At 53.1% G+C, this 12,320-nt stretch overlaps 1 protein-coding gene and 1 gene segment (V, D, J or C); one reads left to right on the top strand and one right to left on the bottom strand.

Moving 5' to 3' along the window:
• Positions 1-410: 410 nt before the first annotated feature.
• LOC134524716 (T cell receptor alpha variable 26-2-like) lies at positions 411-2,559 on the bottom strand. The segment is given in 3 exon segments: positions 411-434; positions 1,745-2,028; positions 2,478-2,559. Coding segments are annotated over 3 exon segments (360 nt in total).
• A 5,652-nt stretch (positions 2,560-8,211) lies between these two features.
• On the top strand, positions 8,212-9,156 carry LOC134524662 (olfactory receptor 6F1-like). Its single transcript, XM_063354861.1, is given in 1 exon segment — positions 8,212-9,156. A coding segment is annotated over 1 exon segment (945 nt).
• Positions 9,157-12,320: the final 3,164 nt, after the last annotated feature.

Genomic DNA, 12,320 nt, shown 5'->3' with positions numbered 1-12,320 from the left:
TGCTCCCAGTGCTGGCAGGAAGCAGACTTTCTTTGTCGTGACAGCATTTTTCACCGAGCAGCTTGCATATGGTGACAGAATGATCAAAGGACGTGGCTGAGAGGATCAGGAACTCAGTCATACCTAGGAAGAAGTGGGAAAAGGAAAGCAGGAAACACAAATGATGGAATGCCTCCAGCATCTGGGGACAACGGTGGTGGCACAGCAGATCTCCAAGAAGGAAAACCAGCCAAGGAAGAGCTACCTCAGGATCCTGCGGTGACAACCATGAGGCTATTCCCACTATGATTAGGAGATGCACGGAGAAGACAAAGACAAGCAGAAGCATGTGCCCCCTGGGGAGGTCCCCCTGTTTGACTATATTGGTGTTTCCTTTGGGGCAACGTACTGCCCTGTTTGAAACAGCTTTGTCATGTCCAGAAGGAATCAGCTACCTAGGCAAGAAGGAGGATCCAAAGGTGTTCTGGGGTGAATTCTTTGTCTCCATTGGTGTCAGAGGAATAAAATCAAGCACTGCTGCAAAGCAAGGGAACCACTACAGCCCAGGTGAAGGTCTGGCCCTGACAGGGCTGAGGAGCAGGTGGTAGGCCACAGTAAAGAGAACTTGAAGGAGCTCTTACAAACATTTATGGTTCGCTGGGGTGGATGACTGCCATTGCAACTTATTCTACGTCTGTGAGGCATTTCTGAGACAAAGCTGTCAGGCCTTTACGGACAGGCCAGAGGACGCCACGTTACCCAGAACACTGGGAGCACTTTATGGGGAAGCAAGAGAATCTTGTAGGAAACACCACACTCCCCTCCCTGCCTTGCACTGAGCATCTCAGTCTCCATGTGTCTGCTGACCAAGGGGCTGTCCGCTGCCTTCAGGAGCACAGATCCACAGGAGCCATTGATGAGAAATGGGGCTGAGCCCAGGCACTGACTCCAAGGAGGACCCGGTGATGCCGGTGCTGGGGCCATGGTGGATGCTGATGCCACGCCCAGTGCTGGTGCTGATGCCGGTTCCGGTCAGGTGGGGGAAGCCCCATGGCGCAGGGGACGGGGACAGGGAGCAAGACAGATCCTTCACTCTGTGCCTTGGAAGCCTCTGCCCATGGGTTTGACCACCTCTGTCAGCTGCTTCAGTCACACAGAGTTCCCCGGGGCCTGGCTGGAGCCTACAGCCTCTTACCAGAGGCCTCCTGCCAGCTCTCATTCCCTTCAGACCTCCAGCCCCTGAGGGCAACTCAGTAAATCCCTTTCTGACTCATCCCTCAAGGAGAAACCTGGCATGCCTTGAGGCTGCGCTCAGTGTGTCCAGGCCAAGCGGTTTACCCTGTCTCCTGGGCCCCAGCTGCCAAGGTGCTGAATCCTGTCAAACAAGCTCCTGGTCTCACCACTGAGCCCCTGTGGGGAGCGTTTGAAGGTGCCTCTGACCTTGACATGCCCTTCTCCTGCCGCTGGGGAGCTTCAACTTCTGACCCCATGCAATGACTTTGTAACACTAGCAGGAACATTTGGGCAGGTGTCTGAAATTCTGTAGCTGGCGGACTCAGTTTTCCATTGTATATCTGAGCTTTTACAGGGAACGAACTGTGAAACCCCTTCCGGTTGTCCGGAGGGGCCCCGGCGGGCGGAGCGCAGCGCCCCCTGGCGGGCCCGCCCAGGGCTGTTCCTCCGCCCACAACACACACGCCCGGCCCCGCCCGCGACGGTTCCTGCCCGGCTGCAGCCCCGGCTCCTCTCCCCGTGGGAGACCCACGGCACAGTAATACACCGCCGCGTCGCCGCGCCGGGGCCGGGCGAGCCACAGGGCGCTGGAGCGGCGGTCTGCCGACACCCACAGCCGCCCCGGCGGGTCCCGCAGCTCTTTGGAGTCTTTTAGGCTGCTCACGAGGTATGCAGGGCCTCGGCCCAGGAGCTGACGGTACCAGTGGATGAAGTAGGTGATCTTTATGTTGGGGTGGGAGCAGTTGATGCTGATGCCGGCGCCCTCGGTGGTCTCTGCCAACGGCTCTTGCTGCACCTGGGTTCTGCCTGCAGCCACTGCCAAGAAGAAAAGAAGAATCACTTTGCTTCAGCAGGAAATGTCATGCACCAGGAGAGGGGAGAAGACAGGTCACTGATGATGGGGATATGTTCAGAGAACAAAGTATGGAGAGAAAATTTCTCTGAGAGTGCTTGGTTGGAGACAAGAATGTAGGAGGGATGTTTGGAAGAACAGAATAAAGACGAGGAGAAAGGAATAAGGAAAAGATATGGACTGGGAGGAATGGATGGATGGATGGATGGATGGATGGATGGATGGATGGATGGATGGATGGAGTAACAGAGTGAGACAGGTCATCTGGGAGGGAATGTCCTCATTGAGGGCAGAAGGGATGTCTGTAGAAAGGAGAACAGAGGGGGAATAAGGTTCGAGAAGGAGCAGGAGAGCCCCGGCTCCAGCGCTGGTAACACACAGCCCACTGCCTGCCGCCACCAGCCCCACACACCCAGCAGCAGCACGGCCAGCCCCGACAGCCCTGCGCGCCGGTACCGCTGCATCCCGCCGCTCCGCCGCCCGTGCCTCGCTGCCCGCCGCCAGCCTCGGCTTTCTGCTCCTGCCGCGCCCCCTTCTCTCCGCCACCTCCTCTACTCTCCTCTCCGCCTCCGCCAGTTCCGCCCCGGGGCTCAGCCCTGCGCCCTGAGCAGGAAGGCGGCACCGGGGCAGAGACCGGCCGGAGCAGAGCTGCCCGCAGCTACACCGGCTGTGAGGGAGGGCAGGCACCGGCTGTCCCCGGCACGGGCACCTCGGCCACGGGGATGCTGGTGGCCTGGAAGGAGCCAAGGGGAGGGCAAATGGCACAGCAGCAGGGCATGGCAGGAAGGTTTGGAGGTCAAGTGCTTGCTATTTTAACAGTACTCTTATTTTCTCGAATAGGTCTCGGACATTCTTGGACAAAACTTGGACATTTAAAAGCAGATGTGGAAGGGAAGGGCACGGGGTTCTGCTGGATGCCCTCAGGTAGCAATAGAAAAGGAACAGTCAGCTATCGTGGCTACACTAGAGCCTCAGCTCAGAAACAGCAGCTCCACGGAGAGGGGAACCTGCCCTGGCTGAGCTCTCCCAGCAGAGCTCCCTGGCTCTGATCTCACTAAGGTCTCTCGAAGGCAAGGGGGAAAGCCCTTGGCTGTACTGTCTCCAAGCTTGATGTGAGCACAGGGCGACCGATATTCAGGAGGGGAGATGGCCTTAGAAAATTTCCCCACTGGGCACAGCCCTTGTCAGAAAGAGGGTCTATACTGGACAGCCCTGTGGGACAGTAGCTGGCTTTGGGGGATGTGGTCTTGAATCCAATGTCCCTTCCCTCCCAGGGACAGTTGCTGGGCTCAGACTGAGATTCCAATGTGGGACATGATGGACCTTATTGGCTGAAGTCCAAAGTGGTCATTAGTTCTTTGGCTTTCCTGTGCAAGCCGCAGGGTCTGTCCTTCCACTCACAGCACAGCAATGTCAGGCTTCATGTTCCTTTCATTCAGGACCTGTTTGATCCAAGGTCTCAGCCCCTGCCTGTCCCCGCACCAGGTTGATAAGCTACATAAATACGTTTGGCATTGACATGGACATGAGAGAGAGCCATGTCCCACCCCAGACACCACCGACACTGCATTGGAAAGAAGTGCACTCAGGGGCAGCCAGCACAAGGTGGGCAGGATTGCTCAGCCTTTCTCCTTGCCCAGAATGCAATCCGCGTCCTTTGAACTCTCTAGCATTGGGGAGAGCAGCTGTGCCCTGGCCTGGAGAGGCCGTGCTGAGGAACTCTAAATAGTGTCACACTGAATTCAACTAAGGATCCAAAATGGAGTGAAACCATCCTCGTTGTGGCCTGAAATAGGCAGCAGCAGAGTGTGAGCTCTGCAGGGGCAGGAGAAGGAGGTGTCAGGAGGCAGGGGCTACATTTCAGTGCCTCTTCCCTGGATACACCTCCAGCAGGCTGGTGCCATCACCGCTCAGCTGCACTCGGGCTCCTTTTGCCCCGGGGAACATGCTGCTCTGTGGTGCTCATGGATAGAGCAGCGGACAGTATCCCTGCCATAACCAGCACATGCCCTCTTGATGAGTGACACACAACGACACATACACACAGGCTCAGGCACGCTGGCATGGAATCATGCAAAAATTTGTGTTCCCATGTGCATTCACAAAAACCTGGCTGCTTACAAGTACACAAAAGACAAGAACACACATAGGAACACCATGAACCATGGATTCTTCTGAGGACCCCTGGGAACCGGGCAGTATTAGGCAGGGTGGGGTGAAAACCTGGCAGTGCAACACATACATCCGGGGAAGCAACAGTAAGTGACCATTGGGGTGAGATGAGGCGAGATGAGCAGAGTGACCCAGGCTATTGTCGTCTGCTCTGAACCTGTCCAGCACTTGATCTGAGTCTTCTGCCCACACTGCTGCATTCCTGCCCTGGAAATCCTGGGGCCTTTCATCCCACTGATGACAGGAAGCCTTCACTGGGGAATGGGGAATGGGGAATGGGCATGGAACAACTCTGGAAATGAAAAGGCAGCAGTGCAGGAAACCAAAGCACAGCCCATATCATTAGCTGCAATGGTTTGCACTCAAGATGAGCTTGTGCAAAAATTGTTACCTCTGCAAAGGATGCCTCTGGTGCTGCGTCAATGAAGGGCAGGTATAAAAGCCAGCCCAAGTCCCTGCTCTCTACTCCACTTCTCTGGCCGCCTTCTCCTTGGGGACTAGGTGAGTCTGCAGCTCCTTCTCCTCCTCTTCCAAAGTGAGATCTCTCCTCGATGGACCTCTCAGCTGATATTGTCTCTCTCCATCCTTGGGTTTGCGTCTTCTTGTCATGCTAGGGGAAAGCAGGGAGAAGGCCTGCTTAGAGACAAGCTGAGTGGTGGCCGACAGGGCTTTTGGTTTATGCTCTAGGAGACACCTTCCATGGGCCAGGCTACTCTTTGTAGGGTGATGAAGACTGTGTGTCTCCTGGCCAAGATTCCAGCTCCCCAATCAGTAGTGGCCTTGGCTCCTTTCTGACGGGGTAACAAGGCTGCTCCTCACCCACCCTTGTGCTCTGTTTCCTCCTTGATCCTCTGCAGGTGCACCTCCAGGCCCTTGAGACATGTCCTGCTACAACCAGTGCCAGCCCTGCCGGCCCTGTGGCCCCACCCCACTGGCCAACAGCTGCAATGAGCCCTGCATCAGGCAGTGCCAGAACTCCAGTGTCGTCATTGAGCCTCCTCCTGTGGTGGTCACCCTGCCCGGCCCCATCCTCAGCTCCTTCCCACAGAACACCGTTGTGGGATCCTCCACCTCCGCTGCTGTTGGCAGCATCCTCAGCTGTGATGGAGTGCCCATCACCTCTGGGTGCTGTGACCTCTCTGGCATTTCCAGCCGCTACTGTGGCAGAAGGTCCCTCCTCTGATAAAGATGCTGGGAAAGCCCCAGGGAGACATCTCGAGCAATGCAGAACATGATGCTGGGCAAGGGATCGAGATTTAGGATGTGTTTTTGGTGTAGCTGAAGAGCTTTGCTTTTCTCTCCCTTTTCTTTGACTGCTTCAGTTCCCCTTGGCAGTAAGGTGCTACTAATGCCAGCCTGGTAGGGACCTGCTGTCTCCTCTCCCTCTATGGGGCAGGCAGACAGACAGCATGCAAGAACTTCTGCACGGCCAAGGACAACAGAGCCTCTGCTGCTGCCCGTGGGGCTCCATGAACTGGCGGCCCCCACCTGGAGTGACTTTGTCTCCCTCTTTGGACTCATTAAACTTCTGCTGCATTCAAGCCTGGCCTCCATGTGGTCCTTCCCTCTGTGGACACTCCCCAAGCTACCAAAGGAGAAAGGTGTTGCTCTGGGGTGGAAGGGGGTTAGAGCACAAGGAGACACGTCTCCATTCTCAGAGGAGTGGGAGGCTGGGACAGCCTGTAGTGGCTCCTGTTTTGGGCACCAACCCTTGAAGCTGAGGAAGACATCCTGGTCTGCTCTCCTGCCAGTGACCATCAGGCCTTGCCTTGCTGTTATCTCTGCCCACAGATGTCCAGAAAGGCAGGAGTCCCTGAGGTGTCAGCAGCCCCATGAGCTCTTGAGGAAGGGCCTTCCTCTTGCTATGGCCAGAGCTGCTCTGGGCTGTCAGGGGGTCAGTGTGGGGCTACAGAAGATGATTTGTTCTGCAGAATGGCGGGAGTGGTTAAGCAGGAAACAGCCCTTGGGATGGCCCATAGCTGCCACTCCACCTTCCTCTCCCCTCCATCGCCCAATCCAGGGGCCATGGCCAGTAGGCATCAGGAGGAGTAGCAGGGAATTGTCATCCATGTTGCCGAATGCGTTGAGGCTGGAAACCAGAGCTAAGCCTGTGGGAGCTGAGGGTAGTCATCACAGAAACGGGGACAGTGAAATGGTATATTTCTGAGGGAGATCATATTGCTCTGATACAGAGCATGCAGGGCTGATTCCTTCCTTACCTGTAGGGTCTGAAGGACTGGCCTAGATTCCTCTAGAGGGGCTGAGAGCTGGTGTCAGGAGTCCTGGTTCTCAGTGGGGTGTGTGCATGATCGTGGTTGTGTACATGTTCCTCTCGCTGTACTCATGTGTGCACTTGTAGTAAAATTGATATTAACTTGAAAAGTGAAATATAGCATGTATCTGAAGCAACCAAGGGAACCTGCCGCTGCTGCTAGAAGTCATCTATACAGTGCCAACCATGTTTCATTAATTATAGAGAAATAGTAACTTGACATGATTAATCTAAGATTAGAGGAGAAGTAGTTAAAAGGTAATTTTGGTAGGGGGAGACCGTGACCACCGACCCATTGATACCACCTATTTAAAAGAGAAGCACAGACGAAGAGGACAGAGTCTGCATACCAATACATAAAGGAAGCAAAGAAACCTTGACCAATCATTAAAGAGAATAACAATGAATATGTATCAATTATTAGCATATGTAATAATCAGTGTATGAAAAGGGAAATTTTTGAAACTAAGGTGTGCTCCCTTGGAACGAGCACTCCGTTTCTGCGCAGTAATGGAATAAACTTGGAAATATCTCTGCTATGTGTGTTATTGGCTTGCACACCGGGTAAAGAACCCAGATTTGGGACAACACATTCACACATACATGTGTGTGCCTGTGGTAATACACATGCAAATGTGAGCGTGCACCAATGTCCTCTGTGGGTATGTGTTCTGGCAATTGTATCCATGTGTATGTGTTTTCGCAGACTGTCATGGGGGGAGTGATTAACTTCACTCGTAAGAGAGAAATAGTGAAATATTTATTTATATGAAACAGTAATTTAACAAAGTTAGTAGTGAATGCAACAGTGTTTTACGAGCTTCAGTAGAAGGGTACACTTGTTTATTTACTGCATAGAGGACAGGGTCAGACAAGCTGTCAGGGAAACCCTCCCGTTGAGTCACGAGGTTCAGTAAGGACCCCCTTGCTTTCTAAACTCCTTCTCAGAGAGGAGTCTGGGCGTGGCTGGATGCAGCCCTAGTCCCAGACTTGCTCAACGGTTTATGTCTAAAGGATTATATATGTGCAATCAATCCTTTATATCACTTAGCTAAGATTTCAAAGTTTAGCATGCTATTAGTCACTTACCAAGAATCTGTTGTGGCAAGGAACCTCTCGGCCTCGAGGAGAAGAACCTTAAGTGGGTGTCCCCACTCGAGGGGAGATCCTGGCACGCAGTCCACTATTTATAGAGTAAGAGAGTTGTCCTATAGTCATATTCGCATGGGAACAAAATAGCTAGGTCCCCACTCCAGACAGTGTTTTGACTGTGTTGCCAGCCATCCCTCAAAGTCCAGCTGCAACTCATCACAACTCCCACTGATGGTTATGGCTTGAGCAGCAGCCGAGGTGGGGAAAGGGGGAGAGCACACCGCCATACACATACACACATGGAGGAGGGCATAAATGTGTGTGACTGGTCTGTATATTCGTAATTGTGCATGTGCATGCCTGTGAGTCTGCATACCTCTGTGTGCGCATGGGTGTGCATGTGTGTGCACCCATGAAGGTAGGTCAAAGGTCTTGACGAAATCAAGGTACACCCCAGGCAGTACCCCTCCCCTTCCCACAGTGCCTCTCATGTCCACATAGAAAGCAATGAGGTTGATGAGGCATCATTTGCTCTAGTTTCACTCCTAGTGGCATCTGAAGGACCAGCACAGGCATGCAGAATCTCACAGAAACTTTCCTGTCTTTGCAAATGAACCTCAACTCTGGGGAGCACACTGCAAATGGGACAACTGTGGAAGAATTCATTTTTCTTGGCTTGCCAGGCACGTGGCATTTCTGGGTCTCCCTTGTGGTGGTATTTGCACTGACGTGCTCCCTGAGAGTAACATGCAATGCATCCATCATGGCTCTCATGTGGATGAACAGCAACGTCTGTACCCCAATGTACTTTCTCCTCCATAAACTCCCCTTTCTGGAGATCTGGCACACTACTCGTGTTGTTCCCAAAGCCATAGGAGTCATGCTGGGGAGTAGCCAGACCATCTCCTTCAACGTCTGCATCCTCCAGTTGTTCTTTCTTCTCTCCCTAGGCTCCACTCAGTGTTTTCTCTTGTCTGTCATGGCCTATGACCACTACTTAGCCACACGCTACCCCTTGAGATACAGCTCCCTCATCAGCAGTGTCCTCTCTGCTCGGCTGGTGCTCAGCTCCTGGCTGGGAGGCTTTCTGTCCGTCTCGCTGCCGGCCTTTCTGACATCCAGGCTGACGTTCTGTGGGCCACATGTCATCAATCATTTCCTCTGTGATATAGATTCCTGCCTCGCCCTCTCCTGCAGTGACATGTGGCCCATGGAGCTAGCAACAATCCTTGCCTCCTAAACTGTTCTGGTGGCGCCCTGTGTGGTTACCCAGCTCTCCTACGTGTACATCACCTCTTCCATGCTCAGAATCATGTCAGCTCATGGTCAGAAAAAGGCATTTTCCACTTCCTCCGCCCACCTCAGTGTTATCACAGTCTGGTATGGCTCCACCATGTTCCTGTGCGTCAAGCCATTGGCCCAGAACTGCCTGGATCTGAACAAACTCATGAACACCTTTCACACAGCTGTAACTCCTGTGTTGAACCCCTTCATTTACACACTCAGGAACAAAGATGTGAAGCAAGCTCTGTGGTGGGCCTTCCAGAACAAGTGAAGTGGCTTTTCAAAGGGCCTCAGTGGGACCAAAGAGGTTCATCCCCTCCCTCCCATGGTTTCCACCCTGCAGAAGGTCCTCACCAATGTGTAACTGCACCTGGGCATCACAGGTAGTGAGAAGCCACCAGTTCCCCACTGAGCCCATTTCATCCACCTCACAGCCACCTTAGGCTGGGCTGCACCTCAATTCTAATGCTCCCACCTCCCTCTGTTCCCTCCTGGGTAAACTCAGAATGCCTCCCAGTGCTCTAAACACCACCACTTGGAAAGGCTCACAAACCCCATCCAGAAGCAGCTCTCCAACAGAACACTGGAAGAGTAGTCCTCCCACAGGTTTGAATTCCAGGTTGCCAAGTGCTTCATTTTGTCAGGGATTCACCTGTGCCCCCTAAATTATTTTTAGCAGCTGGCTCACTGCTTTAGGAAATGGGCATGTATTTCTATGTTTAGTTTGACATTTTCTGGAAGGATTTATGTCCCACTCTTGGAGCTGTTTCAGAGAGTCATGCTCTGGTTCAACAGAAAATTTGGCAAGTTCTGGTATCTCAAAAGCCATTACTTCTAACAGAAGGCAGTCAACAAAATTCACACTCCTCTTCCTTCCCCCTATCCAGTATCTGGAGGTACTTTGTTCTCTCTAATTAAAAATATGCAAATCACTATGCTTCATGCTAGACGTCTCAGGACATTTCCACATCTGAAACTCCACATCATTTTTTAACAATCCATCATTCCACCCATTTTGGGCTTTGTTGTGGAAACACTTCAATGAGATTGGCAAAGTCCCCAAACTGCAGAACTGTGAAAGGCTGGCTGGGCAGCAACTCTCTCCTCACACTCATTGGGAGGACGTCAGCACTTCCAAAGGGCACTTGCTTTTCCCCCTTCCAATTTTCATTTGAGGCATCATGTTCTCAAAGCTCTTCTTTCTGCACATGGACACTGAAGGGCGTCCATGTGACCACTAAAGAAGGAGGAGGCATCAAGATGGCAGACACACCATTAAGATCAGTGTGGGACGGATTTCACCTGAGTGTAGAGCTCTCCATTGAGATGATTGAATCCATACTGAACATCTAGGTTACTTGCCCTGCGGACTCACTCCAGTATACCAGCTATTTTAAACAGAGGGCATTTACAAGCCTGGTTTGGCTTCTTTATGGTTTAGCCTCCAATGGGCCTGCCCCAAGTCAGGTTTCTTTGGTTCTATTCACCAACAAAGACCCTGGATCTAGACACAGCTGTAAAAGTCACATTGGCATGTGCTTCACAGCAGCACAGGCTGGGGAGGCAGAGGCCCACCCTCACCACAGCCCCAGGTGCCACTGCTGGGCAGGCTGAGCTCAGAGCTCCATGCAAGCAGTGGCAGGGAGGGAACTGCTCCTCAGAGCACTCCCACGTTTCTGTGCACTGCTGCCAGCTGTGGGCACCAGTGTGGGCTCAGTGCACAGAAATAGGCAGCGCTGTCCTGGAGCTCGGTGTCTCGCACATGCAGAAGCACCTGGGAGTCCTTTGCAGACAGTGTGGAGGAGAACCTCCCTGATGCCTTGCGAGCTCTGTACTTGCTTACTCGTAGCAGCATCTGAAGGGACTGGGTCTGGCTCTGCTGGTACCAGAAGGCATAGGGATTGGAATCGCTGGTGGAGAAATTGCAAGGCCGCGTTGCCTTGTGTCCCGCCTGGATGGTCATTTCTGCTGGGAACTGGAGAACAGAGTCCTTTTGGGCATGACCTGTAAAGCCAGAGCTTTCAGCTTTGCTTGTCAATGGACCTGTCCATCTACCACTTCATCAGTTTGCTCACTGTCCCCGCTGTCCCTCTCACTTTTCCTAGCTTCAGAAATGACTAGCTGTTTGCCCTTGTTTGTTCTGCAGCTTCTTGTTTATGACCATCCCTACAGAGATTGGTAGCATTGTATCCAATACATACAGCAGAGAAGCCGCTCTATGCCACGTTGGTCCATTCCCCAGCACCTTTCCCTCTTTTCAGGCTTAATATGTATTAGCAGCACATTCAGGAATGCTGAGCAGCTGCAAAGTTCAGGTGAGGTCTTATTCCTCCTTTGATGCCCATTACTCCTGACATCTCCCAGATTATTTGCTGTACCCATATGCAGCCCCTGATCTCCCTACGGATACACTCCCGGGTGTCCTCGGCAGTCAGCACTCACATCTCCTCCCTTCCACCACCAGATGCACAAACTCTTGCCTCAATCTCCCCAGCCTGAAAGTCACATCTCACCAAAGTCAGCCAGTCCCACCAGGGCTGACAGGAAAATCAGGACCATGTCACGCTCTCTCTTCAGGGGGTGCCCAGGGACCTGCGAGCATGAGGGACCTGAGGCTTGCACCTTCACCTCTTCTTCTACCTCTGCCCGATCAAAGAGGCCTCCAAACCACAGCCCAGAGGGTGGAGCAAAACTCTCTCCCTGCTGCTTCAGCCAGGCCTCTTTGGGCCTGTCCCCTGACCTCTACCACAAGGCAGCCCTCTAGAGACATAAAAGAATCATGGTTTAAGTAGTGGCCATCTAAGGGACAGGGATCCCTCGAGAACTTCTCCTGACACCCACCACCTAGCCAGCTGCACAGGCCTGCACCCAGCTCTGCAGGAGAGGGAGAAAGCACCCCTGCACCCACCCATGTCCACCCTGTCCTTGGGACTGTCTGGATGGAGAGAGGACCAGGCACACTCTGAAGTGCCTTGGACCCAGGTGTCACACACTCTTTCCCTTCTCCTCTGCCCATAGAGGAGGAACCTGAAGAGAAACATCTCTGTGAAGAGCATCTGCTCCAGAAACCAGCTGCACAGGGACAGACACACTGCCTCACTCTGGCATGGCAACACAGCTCTCTGTTGTGCAGGCAGTCCTTCTGTGTCCCTTCACTTACCCACATTACACACAGCCTCCACATGCTTCTCCCACCCTGAGCCCCAGAACCTCAATACCCAGACAAGCAAAAGGCCTACTTGATTTTCATGTCTTCTGGTGTCTGCTGCCTGGAGCAGGGCTCCTCTGCCTCTTCTCACCCAGGGCCTTTCTCATACAGTTGGCAGGGACTGCAGGAAGCACGTTATTGGCACACCAGCCCCCATTCACAGCCACGCTCCCACAAGGCCTTTACTGTCCTGTTGTTCAGTCGAGGCCATTTCAGAAGGACAGTGG

Source organism: Chroicocephalus ridibundus, chromosome 17, assembly GCF_963924245.1.
Source record: "Chroicocephalus ridibundus chromosome 17, bChrRid1.1, whole genome shotgun sequence".
In the NCBI taxonomy this organism is placed as follows: Eukaryota; Metazoa; Chordata; class Aves; order Charadriiformes; family Laridae; genus Chroicocephalus; species Chroicocephalus ridibundus.
The sequence above is the reverse complement of the archived record's forward strand: the minus strand, read 5'-3'. Positions and strand labels throughout refer to the sequence as shown.